We start from the raw sequence: 23,311 nt of genomic DNA, 5'->3' as shown, positions 1-23,311 counted from the left end.
TTTCACTATGAGTGAGATGCATATGATGCATGCAATAGAAGGGTTGTGAGTGGGGGTAAGTGGACAGTGATGGGCCCAGTTTAATGTCTGATGGGTCAGCCTGACACATGGAGAGCAACCCATAGGAATAAGGGTATAAATTGAGACATTAGCAAAGAGGCTACTATGGGGATGAAAGTAATTTGGCTTTGGGAAGGTAGAGCTGGCAAGACTTGGTGACCACTTGGTTGTAGGTCTGAGAATCAGGATAGTATCTAGAGTCCAGGATGAGCCCAGGCCAGCAGTCAGTAGGGGGTAGGGGTGTGTGGGGGGGTGGGAATCATGTGGATGACAAGGTCATTGTGAGAAGGGGGCATCCTTGCCTTCTGATTCCTCCCCTCTCCACAGTGTCAGCACAGGTCATTGCTGCTAGGTCTTGACATCCTCTCCCTGAAATCACTATGGTTCCTATCTGCAGGGCCTGGGGGGCTGGGGCACCCTATGAAGGGCCCATGGTCACCTGAGGTTACTTAGTTGATAAGACATTCAGTCTGGCCACAGTCCAAGGTAGCCCAGGCCATCCTGATGCCTACCCTCTTTCCACTTAACCCTTGACTGTGGCCCCTGCCTATCTCTAGTACTGGCAAAAGGATCTCTGTGGTTTTCCACTGTGGGCCTGCACTAGATTGGTCTTCAGCACCCCCTCTTCTGGGGCCCAGGTTGGAGATGAGGGAGAGGGGTTTTGGGCCCTTGCCAGGGCCGGAGGGAGATAGTTGGACCTTAGGAGAGTAGTGTACACCAACCACCAATGTGTTTCACTATAAGAACGCAGGAGGGGCAGGCCAAGATGGTGAGTTGATTCATCCAGGAGTACTCTGAAAGGCTAGTGAGGGTCAGCCATTGACCAAGAGGAAGGAAGGAAGGAAGGGAGGGAGGAAGGAAAGAAGGGGCTGGCTAGCGGTCTTAAGACCAGCCAGAGGATGATCAGGGTGTTGTCTGACCCTCTGGAGGAGGTGTGTGGAGGATCAAGACTTCCAGTCTCCAAACATACTGGTCTCCGTATCCTACAGCGACCCATGGTGCTGGTCCCATTGCCAGCTGTCAATACTGCCCATTCTGTTTGCTAATGATTCCTCCAGCAGAGAGTCTACGTGTCTTCTCTGGATCCCCAGTTTGAGTGGGGTGGGGATGGGAGGTGGACTCCAAGGTCACGAGGCCTGTCCTGCTCTGCTGGGCAATTTGCCGATGGGCCATGGCCGCAGGGTGGAGGTTCAAGCCCACCTCTCCGGGGCACCAGAACTGCTCGGTCTGGCGGGGGGGACTCCAACTACAACTTTGGGCCCGGAAGCCCTCTCACTTGGAGGCGAAACACGTTGACCTGGCCTCCAGGCGACAGACAGACGCACGGGGCCCCTGGACACGCTGCTTGAGCCCACGTGCCGTCAGGGGCAGGGCGTGAAGAATCGGTGTGGGGATTGCACAAAGGTCCGGGTCAGCTCCCGGTCCCCTAAGGCCAAATAACTCCAGGACTCACTTCTCCCCTCCCTCCCTTTGCTCTGGCCACGGTTCTCCAGCAGCGGCCCGCACTGGACTGAATCCGCGCTCGGCCCGACCCGTTCCAGACCCCAGGTCAGGGGCGAGCCAGGATTCGGACGTGAGGGCTGCGCAGCGTGGGGTCCGGGTGCACAGGGCTGGGCTGCGCATCCGGCAGCAGCGACCCGGCTCTGGCCGCTCCGGGACCGCCGAGACGCGCGGCTGAGCCCCGATCAATCGATGCGCTCGGCGCGCGGCGCGGTCCGAGCGGCGGGCCGGGGACCCGCAGGGGCGGGGCGGCGAGCTCCGACGGGGAGGGGCGGCCCGGGCGGCGACTCCCTATTGGCCGGCCGGCCGGGGAGGCGGGCCCTGATTGGCCCGGCCGCGTGGCCGAGTGCGGGCGGCGGGGTTAAGCGCGTCGCCGCCGCCCGGGCCTAGGCGCGAGCACGGAGCGCTGAATCCGCACCCGGGACCTGGAGCGGCGGCCTCCCGCCATGGGCCTTCGCCGCGGTCCCTGCCCTGCGGCGCTGCTCCCGGGGGGCTTCCTGTTCCTCCTGCTGCTGGCAGACCCGGCGCTCCTCGCTGGACGCCGCCCTCCGGTGGTGCTAGGTGAGCGCGTCCAGGCGGCGGGTCCGTTGGTTCGTGCGTCCGTCTGGACGGGATGCGGGCGGGGCTGCCGTCCAGGTCTGCATCTGCCCCCAGCGTGGGGTGGGGGAGCGTATGACTGTCAGTCTTGTCACCTGGGTCTGTCCGTCCGCCTCCACCTCGGCCGTGCTGGGCGCGGGTGTGGTCCGCCGCTGCCCGCTCGCCTTCCCTTGTGGATCGTGGGGTAGGTGCGAGGGCTGGGGCCGACTCTCCGGCTGTCCGCCTGTGCGCGTCGGCCCCAAGCTTTGCCTCGCCTTCTGCCCATTTTTTAGCTGGAGAACCCGAGGGCCTTTGGCCCCACTCCCGAGGGCCGGTGCCTGGCTGTGGGTGGGGGTGTTCTCGGAGTTGATCCCCAGGGTCCTCATTGTTGATTTGGGCATGGCTAGGAGTCTCTCTCTCTCTCTCTCTCTCTCGCTCTCGCTCTCTCTCTCTCTCGCCACCCTTCCAGCCCGTATGTTTCAAGAGACATTACCGAAAGGAAGCTTTTTGGGAAAAGAATGGCTCCCTTATCCCACCCTCAAACCTAGCCAGTGAGTGACCTTAGGCCTAAGGCAGGAGCGTAAGGGAACCTGAGGATGACTAAAGACAGGGGTTAGGGTTGGGACAATCGCTATGAACAGACGTCAAGAAACCTGCCTGTACTCATCCCTGCCACACCAATTTGGACTGGGCTATGTTGAGACTAAGTGACCTCCCCTGCCTATCCTCCCCTTGGTCCTGGCCCCTGCAACTATACAGGAGCCACACTATTTCCTTGTGGCGGTGGACAGGGGTGAGACTTCTGTCTTGGGGGGCCTTGGATGCTTCATTCAAGTATTGAGTTGGTGGCCAACCAGGATTCCCAAGGGCAGAGACATTTTAAGGTATATGCTACATACTGAATCTGCTACAGCATGACCCCTATGTTCGTTCGTTCTTTCTTTTTTTAAAGATTTTATTTATTTATTCATGAGACACACAGAGAGAGAGAGGCAGAGACAGAGGCACAGAGAGAAGCCGACTCCATTCAGGGAGCCGGATGTGGGACTCGATCCCCGGGCCCCAGGATCACGCCCTGGGCGCCCTGGGCCGAAGGCAGGCACTTAACTGCTGAGCCACTCAGGTGTGCCCCCTGTGTTCTTTCTAATGGGAGTTTTTAAATGGAGATGATGCAGGTCATAGAAGGGTAGGGTTGGTAGGCTGTGTGGTCTTAGGTGGGCCCCCACCAGGAGCTCTAAGCCAGGAAATACTCCAGGTTCAACATGGAATTTGGGCAGACATGGCCATGTGTTCCCTAAGCTTGCAGGGATCCCCAGAGATGAAATCTGTGTTGGGCAAGCACAGAGAGTCCACCAACCCAGTTAGGGAAGGCTTCCTGGAGTATGTGGTTAGAGCTGAGGCCAGGAGAGAGTTTCATGCAGAGGAAACTACATATGAGAGGGAAGGAAGTAAGCAGTCCAGGCTGTTTGGAATGGAGTTGGGGGAGGAGTGGATTGTGCAGAGCCCGTGACAGGTTGGGTCATCTAGACTTTATCCTGCAGGCCCACAGGAAGCCATGGGTAGGCCTAAGGAGTCTTGAGTATGAAGGGTGTGGCATTGGGAAATGTATGGTTCCTGATGCGGGTAGCCAACTGCACTCATTAACTCATTCAGTTCTTGGTTATCCTAGGTCACGGTGGAGGAGCCTCAAGCTCCACCCAGAGTCACAGAATCCTGATCTGCCTCGCTTCTCAGAGAGCGAAGCTGTTGGCATTAATCCTGAGAAACCCCATGGTGGGCGATGGAAGAGTTGTTGTTTCTGGGCCCAAAGCATAGACCTGACCTTGGCCATCAGAGGATCAGCATCCAAGGGTGACCAGCGTCTATGAGTGAGGCCCAAATTGGTGGTAGAGGAAGCAGAGACCAGAGAAGCAGAGACAGAAGAAGACCTTGGGCAGGAGGAGACTGTAGCAAGCCATTTCTACCCCTCTCAGCCTCGGTTTCCTCATCTGTAAAGTGGGCATAGTAAAGATATTCTCTCCTAGTGTTATTTGAGGTGAAAGGTACATAGATGTCCTAATTATAAGCAAAAAAGGGGCTTAGGAAGTGACCACTGCTATTTTTAGAGGTCACACAGCCTGTCCAGGACTAAGGGCATTCAAGCACAGCAAATCTGGTGACTTCCTCCTATAGCCATTTCCTCTTTGGTGGAGATAATGACCCAGGTCTCTGCACCATCGTGCTGAGGACTCCTCACTTCTGCATCTGTATTGTTAAGGGAGGTGAAGGTAGGTGCATACCTGCCTCCCATGGTTGCCCTGAGGACTTTGTGAGATGATGTACAGGGAGGGCATGCCCTCTTTAGATCTGGGTTCACAGAGCCCAGGCCGAGACCAGGAGAGCCAAGATCTGGATGTTCACTCAGTGGTCATGGATTCTAAATGGAAATGTGCTTGGAAGGTGTCAAGAGCATGGCTTGTGGAAGAAGGTGAGGCCTGGAAGGTCAATGGGAGTAAATACTCTGGGAAGGGACTTAATGTGGGGCTGTGAAACCATGGGGATGGGTTTAGGTGTCACAAGGTTCCCAGTGTTCTGTGCAGACCAGGCTCGGTGTAGCTGGTCTCTTAACCAGCTTGAACAGAGAGAAGGCGTCCTTGGGGCCTGGTCACACCCACCCCTACTGGGCTGTGGCTGGAATGGTGTGATGTTTCAGGGTAGCTGTTTCTGACACAGGGTCCAGGTGTGCCGAGAGGCGAGGGCCCTCCAGATGACCTGCTCTCTGGAATCTTACTGGGCTCTCATGAGGCTGGCAGGTGCTTCTGTTCATTGCCCCCCATCCACAAGCCTGTCCTTGAGTGCCTTCCCTGGATTCAGTTTTGGCTAGTTAAGTGGCCCAGTGCTTTGTCCTGTCTCCCACTCCTTCTTTGAGTGAACAAGGCCCTACCTACTCTGTAACCTGGGATGGCAGTGGGTAGAAGGCCTTTGGGTTCAAGCCTCAGAGGTCCCCAGGCTGTCAGATCCAGTGCCTCATGCATGCTCTGTGTCCGCCTGCAGTGCCTGGTGATTTGGGCAACCAGCTGGAGGCAAAGCTAGACAAGCCAACGGTTGTGCACTACCTCTGCTCCAAGAGGACGGAAAGCTACTTCACACTCTGGCTGAATCTCGAACTGCTGCTGCCTGTCATCATTGATTGCTGGATTGACAATATCAGGTGGGGGCTGGGGCACAGATGGGTGCTGCTCACCGACACAGCCTAAAAAATTCTCTAGAACTCATTTCTGTCTCATTCCTGCTTCAACAGGCCCCGAGGTCTTGCCTTTCTCATTTCCTCAGTCTGGCCTGCCCCACCTCTGCACTCTCCCAGATAGAACTTTCTTCCCTTTCCTGCAACTTTTGTCCCACCTTCTCCAATTTATGCCTTGTGCTTCACACCCTCTGCATGAATTCCTTTTTTTTTTTTTTTTTAAAGATTTTATCTTTAAGTAATCTCTTCACCTAATGTGGGACTCAAACTCACAACCTCGTGATAAGAGTCTTGTGCTCTCTGGACTGAGCCAGCCAGGCACCACCTTCCCTGTAGATGGTATGCTCTGGGCCTTATTCATATCCTCAGCATAGCCTCCACCTCTTCCCTGCCTCTGAGTTGGCCACTGGCCCCTGAGCTTCTTGTTCCTCCTGGGACATACCAGGTCTGCATATCTTTGTAGATGCAGTTCTTTCAGCCTGGAATCTATGTCTACACCCTTTGCCTGGTAAATTCCTTCCATTCACCCTTTAAAACCTGAGCCTGAGGGCACCTGGGTGGCTCACTGGTTGAGTGTCTGCCTTTGGCTCAGGTCGTGATCTGGGGTCCTGGGATCGAATCCCACATTGGGCTCCCCACAAGGAGCCTGCTTCTCCCTCTGCCTGTGTCTCTGCCTCTCATGAATAGATAAATAAAATCTTAAAAAACAAACAAACAGAAAACCCTGAGCCTGATCCTTCTGTCAAGTTTCCCTTTCCACTCCCCAGAGCTCTTAACCTTCCCCTCCTCCAGACCTGTTTCCTTTCATCCTTATCAGGTGCCAAACTTTGTTTCCAAGAATATTTCCCTGGTAAGACAATAATGTGTTGGGAATTACTGCTTATTTAATATAGGCACTGTCCATATCACATACTCTTTTTCATTTAGTCTTAGAGCAACCCTATGAAACAGGTGCTGTTTTCAACCCTGTTTACAGGTGGGGACATCTGGAAGCTCAAAAAGGTTACAGAGTTGCCCATGGCCATTCAGCTAGTAAGCGGCAGAACCAAGATTTAAGCCCAGAATTGTGTGACCCTGAGCTAAGACCCAGCTCCCTGAAGTCGGAGGTTGTATCTCTTTTATCTTTATAGCAGTAGAACCAGGAACACAATTGGTGCACAGTATATGTTTGAGCTGAACGGAGTATCACAAATCTTTTTTTTCCCCGGAGACATACTAGCTGGTTCTCCAGGTGCCTTGCCTTTCTATGTTGTTGATGACACCTGCTTTGTTGCCTTTTTCTTCTTCTGTATGTGATCAGAGTTATTTCTGGGCTGTTGATCTGCAATTCTATTTTTATACCGAGACATGGTCTCAGGTACTGCCAATAGAAGGGTCAGGCGATACTGAGAGGGGCTTGCCTACCTTCACTGGACATCTGACCTGTTTAGAGCTGCTTTGGCTTTCTAGAAAGTTTTCTATAATTTGCTGAGTGGCCATTGAGTTAATCTACAGATTGCCCTAGAGAAAATGGGCCCCCAGACCTAGTATTTAGGTCAATGTTGGGTATCTTGTCAGCTTTCTTTCGCTGATATTAGGGGGGTAAGACTCAGGACCACCAGGGATGGCAGGTGTAGCCTGTGTTTTCTTGGGCACATTTTCCTCCTTGGTATCAGGGAGACCAGAACAGAGTTCCTGGCCTACCACAAAGCTTTCCTCCTGTCTCCCACCACCCTGTCCCATTGTTTTTCCAGGCCTCGTCCATCCATCCACATAGCAGCCACAGGTGTTTAGGCTCTAAGGTGGGGGTTTCTCTGTTTGATTACGTGGCATGCTGCACGTATCCCCTCCTTTGCCCTGCGATGTGTTGTTGTGGGTGGCAAGAGCTGAATCTATGGAGATAGGGCAACGGGAGCCTGCAAGATTAGGCTGACTGCCTTTTGGGTCAAGTAATATGTTGATGGCAGAGCCAGGCCTGACACTTCCCTTTCACAATCCAAGACCTCAATTCTGAGGTGGATGACATGGAGAAGGAAATACTGCCTTGATGGGGGTTATTGGGTCAACTTTGAATGAGTCTTAGGGTTCTCAGACGGATATGGTTACTCTGATCTGTGCTTTATAAACTTGCTTTGTTACTTTTTAGTCTCCTCTATACTTCTTACCAAATATAAGGGTAGTAAGGGAATATGGCTCAGGAAACAGCGCAGTATTAGGACACACCAGGTTCAGTGTCACCTCTGGATCACCAGCTCAATATCCCCCCCACACCCACACCCGACAGGCTGGTCTACAACAGAACATCCCGGGCCACCCAGTTCCCAGATGGTGTGGATGTACGCGTGCCTGGCTTTGGAAAGACTTTCTCACTGGAGTTCCTGGACCCCAGCAAAAGTAGTGTGGGTATGTAGCCCTTCCTCATGCCCTCCAAGGGAATGGAGATGCAAGTTCTGCTATATTCCTAGAGTGGGAGGAATGCTGTTAGTTTGGAAGGATAGCCTGTAAACTGTCTCTAAGCAGTGTAGGCGTAGAGCCTTATAGCACTCCTTAGGATTTTTCTACAGTAGATATCACAGTCTCCTTGTTGGGTGTGGTGTGGGTGGCTGGCACTGGCTGTACTCTCTCTAATTCTCAGACATTTCTGTCTACAGGTTCCTATTTCCATACCATGGTAGAGAGCCTTGTGGACTGGGGCTATATACGGGGTGAGGATGTCCGGGGTGCCCCCTACGACTGGCGCCGAGCCCCAAGTAAGTGGTCACTCCTGCTTCCTCCCTGACGCCTTGGAGGTTGGGATGAGGAAGTCACAGCCACCATGGGCCCTGAAGGCATGTGTCCCCTGCCCCCAGGGCCCTTCTGTCCAGCTCAGCAGTCACAGCTGTCACCCCTGGTCAATCTGTCCGGTCTTTCCCCAGTCTTCACCCTAGGATTCCTGGGCCTCTGAGCCCTGGGGAGAGATAAAGAGGCTGAGGAGGGGAAGAGGAGCTTCTAGGTTTCCTCCCTTCCTGGAAAAGGAGGGGAAACCAGACCATTTCCACTTGGGTTTTAACATTTTCCCCACCCACTGAGTCCTGGAACTGGCCTAAAGAACATTTAGTGGTTCAGGCCCTAGGACCCTTCTTTCCTGACTGCTGCCTGGCTCTGGCCTACAGATGAAAACGGGCCCTACTTCCTGGCCCTCCGGGAGATGATCGAGGAGATGTACCAGCTGTATGGGGGACCTGTGGTGCTGGTTGCCCACAGCATGGGCAACATGTACACACTCTACTTTCTGCAGCGGCAGCCACAGGCCTGGAAGAACAAGTATATTCAAGCATTTGTGGCACTGGGTGCGCCCTGGGGTGGCGTGGCCAAGACTTTGCGTGTCCTGGCCTCAGGTAAGACCCTGCCTGAGCCAGTGTGGGGGACTGATGTCAGGGATGGTGCCCTCTTTCCTTCAGCAGTGTCCTCCTGGGCCCCCTTGTATCTCTTCTCTTGGATGAGGATCCTTCTTTCTCCAGAGTGGTACACTTTTCCAAACATCTCTTCTTCCAAAAGAGAACACTACTTAATTTCATCTCTCTAGCTGATGGTCTTGGTTATCTGTGTAAATTGGTTTACAGCGAGTACATGCAGTGGCACAACTGCTGGTCACACAGGTACTTGCATATGTGTGCACATACACTGTGCTCCAGCCTGGCTGGCCTAACTTGGTTTGATCCAGAGTTCTTTGGGGGAGCCTTCTCCCTTTTCTTTTTCTTTTCCTTTCCCTTTTCCTTTTTCTTTTTCTTCTTTTCTTTTTTTAAAGATTTTCTTTATTCATGAGAGACAGAGGCAGAGACATAGGCAGAGGGAGAAGCAGGCTCCCTACAGGGAGCCCGATGTGGGACTTGATCCCAGGATCACGCCCTGAGCTGAAGGCAGATGCTCAACTGCTGAGCCACCCACGCGTCCCGCCTTCTCCCTTTCTTCATGCCCACCTTAGCCCCACAGAAGGAAGGTTGGGCTACAGTTTCCTGTTTATGAGTTATACCTCCATCTGTGGCAGTGGGGAGCCTTTGTGGGTAATGCAGGGAGGAAGCAGGTGCAGATTTCTTTGGGCCTGCTTGCCTGGCATTGGGGAAGGCCATCTCCTTCCCCACTCCTCCCCAGTTCACCTGCCTCTTTATGACTGTGAGAGCCTGCCAGCTGTAGCCGTGGGGCTTTCCTTCCTCTGCTAGTCCTGGGGATGAGCCCATGGCCCCTTACTTTAGGAGCCTGGAGCCATGGCTATGCCAAGCATCTGAAGAGCTTCCTTCCTCCTATCATTAGCATTGCCTCACCTACTTGTTGGTCAACTGATAATCGCAGTCAGGTCAGACCTAGTGCCTCTCCCAGTAGTAGTAGACCCTGGATTGGCTGGACAGTGAATCCAGATCTAATGAGGACTCATTACAGCCACCTGGACCTAAAAAGACAGATGTGGGCACAACTACATTTGAGACAGCTGTGGTGGGGCTCAGAGCCTTCCTGTAAGTCCCCTTAGAGCTTTGCCTCAGATTCTGGGAAACTGTTCTGTTAGGCCCTGACAGGGGACTGGTGGACTAGCAAGGGGCTTCCCTTTCCTCAGGGGTCCTACCACCAGACCCCACAAGGCAGAGCTGAAGGTGTGTAAGTCAGTCAGAGCGGGGGCGGGGAGATGGGAGGCTGTGTCCTGAAGAGATCACAGGGCCCCTGTTTCCAAGTTCCAGCTCACTCCCCAGAGGCCTCACTGGCTGTGTTGTTGGAATTCCTGTGTGAGAAGGACTGTCGTTCAGCCTGCAGCCTCCCCTCCTGCCTTGTCTCCTGCAGGCCTGGCCGTCTGGGTCAGTGACAGGCAGATGAGTAGATGAGTAGAGTATGACCGGGGGTGACTGGCTGCAGGTCTGAGCCTAGGAAAAGAAAAATATTTTCAGGGACGCCTGGGTGGCTCAGTGGTTGAGTGTTTGCCTTCGGCTCAGGGTATGATCCCGGGGTCCCAGGATCGAGTCCCACATCAGGCTCCCTGTGACGAGCCTGCTTCTCCCTCTGCCTATGTCTCTGCCTTTCTTTCTCTGTGTCTCTAATGAATAAATAAATAAATCTTAAAAAACAAAACAAGACATTTTCATAACTTAGTGTAAGAAAAGAGAAAGAAGAATGTGTCTGGGCTGCCAACCTGCTGATTCACCTTCACGAAGGTCTGTGCCCACAAGCCTGGTGACGAGTGCTCAGGGGGTACCGTTTACACAGTGAATCACCTGTGGGTACGTGCTGCCCAAATCCCTGGTAACAAAATGCAGAAGGAAAGAAACCAGTCATGGTCGTGTGTTTCCCAGATATAGCAAACTTAAAGGGAACCATGGAAGTTACAGGATGATGACAGTGTAGCGCTGCGGGAGTGCTGACTGGGCCCCTGACTGGGGCCCAGCAGAGGGCCTGGCAGGACTGTGCTGCCCGGAGGCTTGCGTTCCTGAGCGCAGACTGAGCCAGCCCTCTCCCTGCAGGAGACAACAATCGGATCCCCGTCATTAGGCCCCTGAAGATCCGGGAGCAGCAGCGCTCAGCCGTCTCCACCAGCTGGCTGCTGCCTTATAACTACACCTGGTCACCTGAAAAGATCTTCGTGCATACGCCCACAGCCAACTACACGCTGCGGGACTATCACCAGTTCTTCCAGGATATTGGCTTCAAAGATGGATGGCTCATGCGGCAGGACACGGAGGGGCTGGTGGAAGCCATGGTGCCGCCCGGCGTGCCGCTGCACTGCCTCTATGGCACTGGTGTCCCCACGCCAGACTCCTTCTACTATGAGAGCTTCCCAGACCGTGATCCCAAAATCTGCTTTGGCGACGGTGACGGCACCGTGAACTTGCAGAGTGCCCTGCAGTGCCAGGCCTGGCGTGGCCACCAGGAGCACCAAGTGTCTTTGCAGGCACTGCCAGGCAGCGAGCACATAGAGATGCTGGCCAATGCCACTACCTTGGCCTATCTGAAACGTGTGCTCCTTGGGCCCTGATTCCTGTGCCAGGCGGGACTGGGGGATGGCCTGGCCACCGCTGTTTCTCTTGTCCTCTGGGGCTATCATGGCCCACGAGTTTAGCAGTTTGTGACTGACTGCCAAAGGTCCTCAGTCTTGGGTTGTGAAATGCCTGCCGTTGGGAGGTACTGTTTCTTACCCTTCCTTTGTGGGAGTGAGGAAGGAAGAAATAGTCTGGACTCACTTGAGGGATCCCTGCTGGGAAGAATGCTGCTGCTGCTGCTGCTGGAATTGCTGTGACCTCAGGACTGGCTCCACAGGCAAGGATTGGCTGGCATCTGGCCCCAATCCTGAACTCAGGGGCCTCTTTGTTCCTCACACCCCTGTGGCCTTTTCACACTCACCCACCAGGCCCTGGCCCCTCAGCCTTCCTGTGAGGGATATTACTGAGCTGTGTTCCCTGTCCCTAAAGGTCCCAGGGATGGGCCGGTCCCTATGGTGATCTTCCCATAAACTGGCCATAAACAGGTAGGCTTGCTACTGGCTGTGGGTGGCTGGAGCTGCTGGCTTCCCTAGGGCCTAGTTGCTGTGAGCCTGACTGTGGCTTTCTGGAGGCAGCCTGGTTCCTCCTGCAGGCAGGGGCGAGTTGTGTTCTCCATGGTTCCCAGGTCCTGGGGCATTCATTCCTACCTCCCTCACCTCTAAGAACAGCCTAGCTCAGGATTGAGCAGCAGATGGCCCTCCAGTTCTTGGGGACTCTGTCCCAGGAGCCTCGATTCCCTTGGACTCCTACCCACAGTATTGATGCTGGTTCCCTTTGCCCTGGGACTGTGGTTCAAGGATGAGAGCAGGGCCCAGTCCCATAGCCTTTTAGGGACTCATGAAGAAAAACTAAGGATGCAGCTGAGGCCATTCAGAACTACCCTGAATCCCACCACCACATTACCACTCTAGGGCTTTTCTAGCATCCGGGTGGGCTGGCACAGGGCTGAGAGGAGATGGGGCTCTTGTCCATCCTGCACAGCACCTACTCCCTCCAGGCAGCTCAGTGGTGTTTAGTCTGCAGACACTAGCCCAGAACCTTGAGTGGGCCCCCGAAAGAGCAGGGTGGCTTGGGGCTCCCCTGGTAGTTTTCTGTCTGTTCCAGAGGTGCTTCCCTGATCTTCCTATAATAGCAGGGATGGAGAGTCTGGATTTGCCTTGGTGGCAGTCATCTCCAAGTGGGCAACGGCTATAGGCCAAGACTTGAGTCTAGCCTATAGGATGGGACCCCAGAGCCAGAGTCTGGGGTTGTGCTGCTGGACTGGACTGTGCTGCTTTCCCACAGGGTTTCTGTGGAGCTGGATTTTCTCTGTTATGAACACACCCAGCATCTCTCCTTTCATTCCTGGATGGTGGGCTCTTCGTGGAGCTCTAAGCAGGCTGTACCTTGATTCTGGCAATAAAAATGTTCTGGATGCTGTAAAGTGCCCTGGCTGAGGGTCTGTTCTGAGCATAAGAGGAGGGAGGTAGCAGAGGGGCAAAGGGGCTAGAGAGGCAGGCAATCAGGGGCTAGACCGTTCCTAGGTCTAGCACCAAAGCATGGCTCCTGTGCACGTATTTGGGCTTCATCCTCCTGCCTGTTCTCCTGGAATCTATTTCCCCTCCAGGGACTAAGAACAAGGACCTGAAACATTTCCATTGGAATGTGACTTTTGCGTGGCTGGCAGATTCCACAAGCTGCCTCAGAGCTGGGGCAGAGGACAACGTGCAGGTTACCCTGGCTGGACTCTCCTTCCCAGCTTGTTTGTTTGTTTGCTTGCTTGCTTTCTTTTTTATTTATATACATATTTTTTCCTTCCCAGCCTTTTTTGTCCTCTCTCAGCTTTCAGGTGTCAGCATCTTTTGATCCTAGAGTTTTTTTGTTTGTTTGTCTTTTTAGATTTTTAAATTTTTATTTGTTTGTGAGAGACACAGAGAGACAGAGAGGCAGAGACACAGGCAGAGGGAGAAGCAGGCTCCATGCAGGGAGCCCGATGTGGGACTCGATCCCGGGACTCCAAGATCACACCCTGGACTGAAGACAGGTGCCAAACCACCAAGCCACCCAGGGATCCCCAGAGCCTAGAGTTTTTTGTAAGATACCACCCTTCTACTTTCTTTCTACGGTCTGGCTGCCCACCATCTGTCTCTCTCTCCGAGGACAGAGGCTGAGGGAGAAAGAGACACTAGGCTGAGAGAAGGATAGAGACCAAGATGGCCAAAGAAAGGGACCAAGACTGGGAACCAAGTGGAGATGGGTAAAAAGAGAAAGAAAGAGCCTAAGAGGGATCCCTGGGTGGCTCAGCAGTTTGGCATCTGCCTTTGGCCCAGGGTGCGATCCTGGAGTCCCGGAATCGAGTCCCACGTCAGGCTCCTGGCATGGAGCCTGTTTCTCCCTCTGCCTATGTCTCTGCTTCTCTCTCTCTCTCTCTATGTCTATCATGAATAAATAAAATGAAAGAAAGAAAGAAAGAAAAGGAAAGAGAAAAGAAAGAAAGAAAGAAAAGGAAAGAAAAGGAAAGGAAGGAAGAAAAAAGAAAAGAAAAGAAAGAAAAGAAAAGAAAAGAAAAGAAAAGAAAAGAAAAGAAAAAAGAAAAGAAAGAGCCTAAGAGGGACGCCTGGGTGGCTCAGCGATTGAGCATTTGCCTTTGGCTAATGGCGTGATCTCCCGGTCCAGGATCGATCGAGTCCCATATCGGGCTCCTTGCAGGGAGCCCCTGCCTCTCTCTGCCTGTGTCTCTCATGAAGAAATAAATAAAATCTTAAAAAAAAAAAAAAAAGTTCTGAGACAGGGAAGAGGTATAGGGATGGGGTTCATTCAGTTCAGCCTCCACAGAGCCAGGCCAGCCAGGGCTCTAGGCCTCAGTGCATCCTCGACCACAAGAGGGCGCTCCGATCCCTCTCACTGCACTAGTTGTTGGCCCAACCTGGAAGAAGGGTGACCCAGAGAGGGTGAGGATGCCTAGCCATACAAAGGTCCAGTTGCAATTGCTGATCTTGGTAAAAGGATAACAACACAAAAGGGTGCAAATCCTTACCTCCAGGTCCTGTCCAGCCTGAGTCTCAGCTCTGCCCTGCCACCCACCACCGTCCATGCCACTCCTTGTGGTGGCCTTACAGCTACCTACTCCTCCCTAGCCTATTTCAGCCCCACTGCCACCCTCAGTTTCATAGCTGCAGAGAGAGGGCAAGGAGTCACAGCAAGCTTTACCCCCAGCTGACTGGGGTTCAAATCTGAGCTCTACCAGTGGCCTGGGAGTCTCCTGACCTCCCTGAGCCTCAGCTTGCTCATCTAAGGAATGGAGCTGAATAAAGGTGCCCTGCAGAGTAGCCCTGAGGAACACAGATATTATTGGAGAACATCTGATTCAGTGCTTGGTGCATAGTGGGCTTCCATGATAGGTTGTTGCAACAGGTAGGAGACCGCAAAGCCAGAGATCTGGATGCTGGCAAGTCCTATATGCATTTGTCGGAAAGGTAGCTACCATTGAGTGACACAAGGGACTGCCTGGCCAGGGAGACAGAAGGAACTGATCCGGGGGCAAAGGGTCAGATTCTTTTTTTTTTTTTTTTTTTTTTTAATAATTTTTTTAAAAAAGATTTTATTAAAAAAATAAATAAAAAATAAAAAAATATTTTATTTGCTCATGAGAGACACACACAGAGAGAGAGAGGCAGAGACACAGCCCAACGTGGGACTCAATCCCGGGTCTCCAGGATCAGGCCCTGGGCTGAAGCTGGGCTGCCCCAAAGGGTCAGATTCTAACGACTCCTAACATTCACACTTAGGCAAGGTATTCCAAGCAGAGAGCCCAAGGAGGGGAGTACGGAGGAGGGCTCTTCAAGGATCATGGTCTCAGGTCTATAGGTAGGAGAATGAAAGGGTTTCAGGCAGAGGAGATAAAAAGTCGTTCCCCTGTGGGGATGGGTTCGAAGGAAGAGGGTGGGGACTGGGAGTCTAGCAGAGCTGGGGAGAAGAAAACCACGAGAAAACCTGCAGGGCTGTGGGGGGCAGGAGGAGGAAGCTCCAGGGTGCTGCTCGGCTCTGGCTGGTTTACTGGTGATGCGGAGCAGGGGGTCGGGTATGCTCTGTCTGGAGTTCAAGACGCCTGTCTGGGGGAAATGACTCCAGGTCTCAGGAGAGAGGCATGGCTGAGGTTGTAGACAGGAAGCCAAGGGGGAGGGCTTAGCCGTGAGGTGAGGGGACCAGAAGAGCCCCAGAGCTACCAGAGGAAAAGGCCCCTAGAAGGACAGGAGGGGGCAGCGGCAGGTACAGGAAGAGGGAGGACGGGAGGTTTCAGCTCCCCCAGAGGATGTCAGTGGGCCAGGCAAGAGGAGGACGGGAAAACGTCCTCAGGCCTGAGCCCGGGGTGGCGGGGTTGGCTACAGGAGCGCAACAGCGTCCAAGGGCCTGAGGAGGCCTCAGTGGCCGCGAGCTGGGCCGGGGCTGCGGGGCCCAGGTCCCGGGTCTGAGTCTTCCTAAGGCCGCGGCGGAGGGCGGAGGGCGGAGGGGCACGAGGCTGTGGGGCGCTCCGGGAGCCGCTCTAGGGCCCGGCCCGCCCCGCGGCGCTGTGCCGGCCACGCAGAGCCAGGGCGGCCGGGCCCGGTCGCCGGCACCAGCGCACGCGGAGGCGGGGACCGCACTCCCGGGCAGGCCGGGCGCTCCCCGAGGCCTCGGCGGCCCCGGGGGTCAGAAGCGCCGCCGCGAGGCGTCCTGTCCCGACGCGGGGCGCGCTGTCGCGATCCGGCGGCGCGTGACGTGGCGGGGGCGGGGCCTGAGCGGCTGCGGCGGCCGCGGCGCTCGAGCGGCGGAGCATCCTGTGGGCGCCCGGCGACTGCGAGGTAACGGGCCGCGGGCGGGCGCGCGGGGGCCGCGGGGCGGGCCGGGCCGGGGCCGCGTGCTGGGGGCCGCGCTCTCCGCGCCGCCGCCGCCGCCGCCCCCGAGTGCGGGTTGCGGGCCCGCCAAGCGGGGCGCGGGGCGCGGGGCGCGGGGCGGGCGGGCCGGGGGCACGTGAGGGACGCCGCGGCGAGGACGTGCGGAGGGTGACGCTGTGCGTGTAAGACGGAGCGCGAGCGTGAGCGTGGCCCGGGAGCGTGGGGAGCCCTGAGTGTGGGGCTGAGCGGGGGGGAGAGGCTACGTGTGTGAGCGTGAGAGACCCCCTGAGCCTGAGGGTGGCCCTGTGAGTGAGTGTGCAAGAAACACCGTGAGGGAGGTGACCCTGACAGTGCGGGAGAGACCTTGGTGTGAAGGAGACTCGGTGTGTGTGAAAGACAGCTGAAGGAGAGCGCGCGCGCGTGAGCCCCAGAGTCTGGGGGTGATTCCCCTGAGGGTGTGAGAGCCCGAGGGTGAGGGTGACTCCAGAAGTGTGGAAGAGGGGAGAGTGTGAAGGACACCGCAGTGATAGAGGCCCGGAGCGGAGTGCGATGCGGACCGAGTGCGAGACTGAAATACGGAGGCTGAGTGTGGTAAGAAAGAGGACCTGGGCCGTGGCCACTCGGCAAGTGAGGAAGACCGCGTGCAAGGCTGTGCACCAGGGTCGCAGCTTCCTAGGATGCTGCAGATGGTGGGCCGAGCCGCCGGCCTGCTGTGTTGGCACCAGGCCACCATGTGCTCCCGCCCTGATGGCTCCTTCTCGTGTCTTCATGTCCTGTCATGTTGTTTGATCATCTCATGTTATAAATGGAAGGAGAGATTTGTAAAACAGTCTGAGAATTCTTGACTAAGCGCTAAGCAAACAGTCCGGGTACCACATTGTGTAATGGGCGGTATAAATAGGAATCAATATTTAACAGATATTTTCGAGCACCTCTTGTGCGCCCTGGGCTGTGTGCTTGGTGACACAGTTCAAAAGAATCCAGTCTCTGCCCTTGATGGGGGGAAAAAAAGCACTGCCAGCAAATCTAGCTTGTGGTAGCAGAGCGCTCAGCCATCTGGTGCTTCTGCGAGAGCTGCTCCCTGATTTGAAGATCCGGGAGGAGCAGACTTTCTGAAAGTCTAGGGCTTCCTGAGCTCACTTTTGTCTCTCTTTGCGTGCTGTGAAGCCCTTTAGGAGGAAACCGCCCAGGCTGCCTCCCTTACTCAGGTGCCTTGGCTTGCTAATGACTTTTGCCCCCTAACTTCGGTCTCAGCCTGCCACTAAGTTCTTCTATTTGATTTCCCTCTCCTGACAAATATGCAGAAAACCACAAACCTGATTTTTTATCTTCCTTCTTCCCTGTCTGGCTGTGGACATATTTTTATTGCAGCCCAAGAGTAAATACCAGTTATGTGACTGATCTCTATGGCCCTTCTCGGTACAGGAAATTTCCTGACCTCCGTCCTGTGTGCTTCCTGCTGTAGCCTCCAGGATGTGGATACATTTCTACAAAAGTGACGCAAGTAGGGCTCAGAGGACCCGGGTCTCAGGGAGTAGCAGCTGTCTGGACATGCATGATTTGAGATGACCGGGCCGGGCTAGTTCTCTGACACGTGTAGGCTGGTTGCTTCAGTTACACTCCACCGTGAGAGTGACGGAACTTCTCAGTAACTGAGTGCTGCCCCTGCAAGGCCTGTGCAACTTAAAATTTTCCAAAGGGAAATCTCATCCTGCTGCTTACTAGGTTCATTTTTTGATAAGCTGCCTCTTACTCTTTGTTGCAGAGGTTAAATGGCCAAGCCAGACATGTGGAATTAGGCCTTGCTGTGGAGACTTCCATTTTCTTCTCAGTACCTGACCATTTGTGATGAGGCAGCTTATGAAAGTGTGATGTTTGCTTATTTCCTCACAGGTGAATATTATTGCTCTGTTCTCTATTAGATTTTGGATCTTTGTGATTTGTAAAGTTTCAGTTATTTGTGCACAGTATGAACAGGATACTAGTAATCAGACTGGCTCACATATAATGAACAATTACATAACACTATTTTGGTGTATTTATTAAATTATATCTTTTTCTAAAGAGTAATTGTGGCTTATAATTAAAGATACTTCCAATGAGGTTATTGAAAGGAAATTAACCAAAACAATAGAAAAGACTACGCATCACATACTGTTAAAAGTGAGGGTATTTATTCACTGTGATTGGGTACTGAATTTGATATTGAATTTCCTGGTATCTTAGGTAAAAAGATAAATGTAGAATTACATAAATTTTTCATTTGATAGGAATACTGTGTGTGTGTATATATATATATATATAGAGAGAGAGAGAGAGAGAGAGAGAAAGAGGGAGAGTTAAGCATTAAAAAATTGATGCCTATTCTGGAAAATATATAAAACTCAGAGAGATATAGAAAAGAAAGAATCCTCTAGGTTTTCACCATAGTAAAGATTTTAGTATTTTTCTCAACAGCATTTTCCCTCATAGTCATCAATTTTAAAAGAGCTTTTAGGGACACCTGGGTGGCTCAGTGGTTGTGATCCCAGGTCTGGGGATCGAGTCCCACATTGGGCTGCCAGCATGGAGCCTGCTTGTCCCTCTGCCTATGTCTTTGTCTCTCTCTCTATGTCTCTCATGAATAAATAAATAAAATATTTTAAAATAAATGAATAAAATAAAAGATTTTTAAAATCCAGCTTGTAAAATAAATAAATAAATAAATAAATAAATAAATAAATAAATAAATAAATACAGCTTGTAAAACATTTTTTGTAATTGAACTTTGAAAGATTCTTCTTTTCCCCTGAAAATTGCATATGATAGTTTTATGGTTAAATTTTCATGAGGCAGGATGCCTGGGTGGCTCAGCGCGTGATCTTGTGGTCCCAGGATCAAGTTCCGCATCCGGCTCCCTGCATAGAGCCTGCTTCTCCCTCTGCCTAGTCTCTGCTTCTCTCTGTGTATTTCTCATGAATAAATAAATAAAATATTTTTAAAAAATTTTTGTGAGGTAATTTTAGTAGTCTGATGAATTCCTTTACTATCTGCTGCAGAAGCCTGTAAAATAGGTTGAAAACTGCATTGTGTCCTTACAGGCAGAGTTTAACACTAGTCTTTTGTTTTTGGGTTTTTTTTTTTCTTCTAATATTTTATTTGTGTGTGTGTGTGTGTGTGTGAGAGAGAGAGAGAGAGAGAGAGAGCATGCATGCATAAGCAGGGGGAGAGGGAGAAGCTGGCTCTCCACTGAGCAGAGACCCAACTTGATGCTCCCTCCCAGGACCCTGGGATCACGATCTGAGCTGAAGGCAGATGCTCAGTGGACTGAGCCACCCAGGCATCCCTAACACTAGTTTTTCAAGACAGGAATTTATAGGGTACGCTGAATGATTTAATGGAAATTGTCTTCAACATGATTTTAAAGACTATGTGTGAGAAAGAGAGACTGAGAATGTGATATTGTGTGTGATCTTCACATACCAATTTCTCTTATCCAATGGATAAAAATTGAAGGCAGAAGGAAAGCGAGTTCGGAGAGGGTGATTTGGTAAGATTTTGTTGCATACTCTTTCACCCAAATACCAGGCTACTGAGCTGGAGTTAGTGACTTAGTTATGAGTTCCTTGATTTTTGTCCCATTGTTGCAGAAGGTTTGCAAATCTACTCTGTGGGGATAGGATAAACAGTGCATCTTATACAGATATGGACTGCCCTTCTGAGAATGTATGTAGATACTGTGGTGATTAATTAAACACAAATGAATTCAAAAGCATTTTTGGAGTCATAGTTGCTTTTTCTCATTTCCCCCCCCTTATTATCTGTTACCTAAAGAACAAGTGCTTTGACAAAATGATAGGAACCACTATCTCAGACTGAATTTTTTTAATGATCACTTACCTTCACTTAAGCCTTGTTTTGCTTATTGTGCTGGCGAGCAGGTGGCTCAAGGTGTTAGATTTTCAGTAGGGTTTGTTGTATATTTTCTCTCACAGATATTTTCTGCCATTTCTATAATTTTATTCATTGATCACTGACTGAGTACTGAGCCTGTGTTAGGCCTTGTACTGGGTGCTGTTAAAATAGATAAGCAATTCACAAACTAGTTGGGAGACTGAAGGTAAGTAAATGCAACCAAATGAGGTGGCTGCTAAGGCAGAAGTACGTATTAGAAATCTTATGGGCACAAGGAGATATATGGCGAAAGATGGCAGCCAAGCTTTTAGGGACAAGGTGGTAGCAGAAGAGCTTTGGAAGCAGAGGGCTCAGTATGAACAAAGATGAGATTGTCTGATGGACTCTGGAAACCCTGGACTACTCTAGGTTCTGGAAGCTGCAAGTATTCAGTGGCACGGGACCTTGGGTGGGACTGTGGGGGTGGGAATATGGGGTGGGGGTGGGACTGTGAGGGTAGGAGTGGGGTGGGAATATGGGGGAGGCGGTGGGGATGGGACTTGGGGGTAGGAGTGGGATGGGGGGGTGGGGTGGGAGACCTAGTGATAGAGCCCTGTTAAGAAGATTGGAATTGGTCTTAAAGGCCTTAGGCAAAAAAAAAAAAAAAAAAAAAGGCCTTAGGCAGCACCTGAGGGAGGGTTCCTGACAGTGCTTGGATACCAACTGAGGAGATAGGGTTGATACTCTGTTGTGAAACTCAAGGAGCCAAAGTAGTGTTTTTTTCTGCTAGAAGCCTGTCTCCCACCCGTGCCTGTCCAGCATCTCCTGTATGGAGACAAACCCTATTGCAGATGTCGGGTTTTTTTTTTTTTTCCCCACACTTGGAATTTTCACAGTTACTTAGGTAAGAGCTATGTTGGGACATACCATTTTCAGGTCTTCTAGATCTTGTTTTTAAAATTTTTTTTTCACACTCTACATGGGGCTTGAACTCATGACTCTGAGATTGAGAGTCTTATGTTCTACCAACTGAGCCAGTCAAGTCCCCCTAGATCTTGATGACTTTATGTCTACGTAATCTATTGATGACTGAGAGAGGTACTTTGAAGTCTCCAACTATAATTGTGGATTTGTGTATTTCTCTTTTCAGATCTATGGTACTGCTTTATGTGTTTTGAACCTATATTGTTGGAGGAAATACACATTTAGAATCATCTTCTTGGTGATTTGACCTCTTTATCATTATATAATGTCCCTCTTTATCTCTAGCAGTCTTTGTTATTCTGGAGTCTATATTCTCTGATGTTAATATAGCTACTCCAACTTTAGATTAGTTTTGCATGGTTTATTTTTTTTCCTATCTTTTATCTCTCTTTTATTTCTTTTATCTCTTACCTATAACTTATGTATGTTTATTTACTTATTTGTTTATTGGGTGTGGAGCCTAACATGGGGCTTGATCTCTCTCATGAATAAATAAATAAAATCTTTAAAATAAATAAATACATAAAACATTTATTTTTAAACATTTTTTATTTTTGTATTTTTAAAGATTTTATTTATTTATTTATTTATTTATTCATGACACACACACACACAGAGGCAGAGACATAGGCAGAGGGAGAAGCAGGCTCCTCACAGGGAGTCCGATGTGGAACTCGATCCTGGGACCCTGGGATTACCCCTGAGCCAAAGGCAGACAGACACTTAACCTCTGAGCCACCCAGGCGTCCCTCTATGCTGTACTTTTTAAATTTATTTTTTATTTTTAAAATTGTTTATGCTGTACTTTTTTTTTAAAAAGATTTTTATTTATTTATTTGAGAGAGAGAGAAGAGAGATAGGGGTGCATGAGAAGCAGAGGAGCAGAGGGAGAAGGACAGGCGACTCCTGCTGAACATGAACCCTACTCCTCTACTCAGGGCTCAATCCCACGACTCTGAGATCCTGACCTGAGCAGAAATCAAGAGTCAGACATTTATCTGACTGTACCACCCAGTGCCCCATGCTGTGCTTTCTATCTCTATGACTTACTTATTTTATGATTAGAAGTTTGTACATCTGAATCCTCTTTTACTTCTTTTGCTCATCCCTTCACCCCTCCCCCTCTGGCAACCATCCGTTTGTTTTAAATTTTTTTTTAATTTTTATTTATTTATGATAGTCACACACAGAGAGAGAGAGAGAGGCAGAGACACAGGCAGAGGGAGAAGCAGGCTCCATGCACCGAGAACCCGATGTGGGATTCGATCCCGGGTCTCCAGGATCGCGCCCTGGGCCAAAGGCAGGCGCCAAACCGCTGCGCCACCCAGGGATCCCCATCCGTTTGTTTTTTATGAGTCCGTTTCTTTTCTTTTTTTTTTTTTAAGGTTTTATTTATTCATCTTAAGAGACAGAGAGATGGGAGATGCCTGGGTGGCTCAGCAGTTAAGCGTCTGCCTTTGAAAATGATGAATGAATGAATGAATGAATGAATGAATGAATGAATGGACACCTGGGTGGCTCAGCAGTTGAGTGCCTGCAGTAGGCCCAGGGTGTGATCCTGGAGTCCTGGGATCTAGTCCCGCATACGGCTCCCTGCGAGGAGCCTGCTTCGCCCTCTGTGTCTGCCTCTTTCTGTGTGTCTCTTGTGAATAAATAAATAAAATCTTAAAAAAACAAAAACAGAGATAGTAGCATGGGGTGGGAGGCAGAGGCAGAGAGAGAGGGAGAAGCAGGTTCCCCACTGAGCAGGGTGCCCAATGTGGGGCTTGATCTAAGGACCCTGGGATCGTGACCTGAGCCAAAGGCAGATGTTTAACCTACTGAGCCACCCAGGCACCCCGAGTTTCTTTTTTGTTGTTCATTTGTTTCATTTTTTAGATAAGTGAAATTATGTGATACTTGTTTTTCTTTTCTTTTTTTTTTTTTTTGATACTTGTTTTTCTTAACCGAGTTTTTATTTAATGTAATACCTTCTAAGTTGCTGCCTACTTTTGGTTTGAGCATTTTTTTATGATTTATTTCCACTGTTGGTTTATTATTTATAACCCTTCTTTTTTTTAAGATTTTATTTCTTTATTCATGAGAGACACAGAGAGAGAGAGAGGCAGAGAGACACAGGCAGAGGGAGAAGCAGTATCCACGCAGGTAGCCCAACTTGGGACTCGATCCTGGGTCTCCAGGACCACACACCCTGGGCTGAAGGCAACGCTAAACCGCTGAACCACCTGGGCTCCCCTATAACCCTTCTTTTAATCTTTTTAGTT

The 23,311-nt window shown here is 51.2% G+C and overlaps 2 protein-coding genes across 7 annotated transcripts in view; both read left to right on the top strand.

Annotated features, from left to right (window-relative positions):
- The first annotated feature begins 1,970 nt into the window (after positions 1–1,970).
- PLA2G15 (phospholipase A2 group XV) lies at positions 1,971–12,754 on the top strand. Its single transcript, NM_001002940.1, is given in 6 exon segments — positions 1,971–2,121; positions 5,170–5,326; positions 7,623–7,741; positions 7,990–8,088; positions 8,491–8,715; positions 10,822–12,754. Coding segments are annotated over 6 exon segments (1,227 nt in total). The 5' UTR covers positions 1,971–2,006; the 3' UTR covers positions 11,334–12,754.
- Positions 12,755–15,435: 2,681 nt separating this feature from the next.
- SLC7A6 (solute carrier family 7 member 6) overlaps positions 15,436–23,311 on the top strand; it is a 38,002-nt gene continuing 30,126 nt past the window's right edge. Inside the window, exons 1-2 of one of the 6 annotated variants that reach the window (XM_038538518.1) lie at positions 15,436–15,585; positions 17,956–18,083. The gene's annotated coding sequence lies outside the window, so the exon portion shown is untranslated. Of the gene's footprint in view, positions 15,586–16,068; positions 16,158–16,395; positions 16,782–17,670; positions 17,695–17,955; positions 18,084–23,311 lie in introns of those variants that run through there. The other 5 variants (XM_038538516.1, XM_038538517.1, XM_038538519.1 and 2 more) reach the window with 5 other exon arrangements.

This window comes from Canis lupus, chromosome 5 (assembly GCF_011100685.1).
Source record: "Canis lupus familiaris isolate Mischka breed German Shepherd chromosome 5, alternate assembly UU_Cfam_GSD_1.0, whole genome shotgun sequence".
NCBI classification, from domain to species: domain Eukaryota; kingdom Metazoa; phylum Chordata; class Mammalia; order Carnivora; family Canidae; genus Canis; species Canis lupus.
Note: the sequence above shows the minus strand (reverse complement) of the source record. Positions and strands in the feature narration are given on the sequence as shown.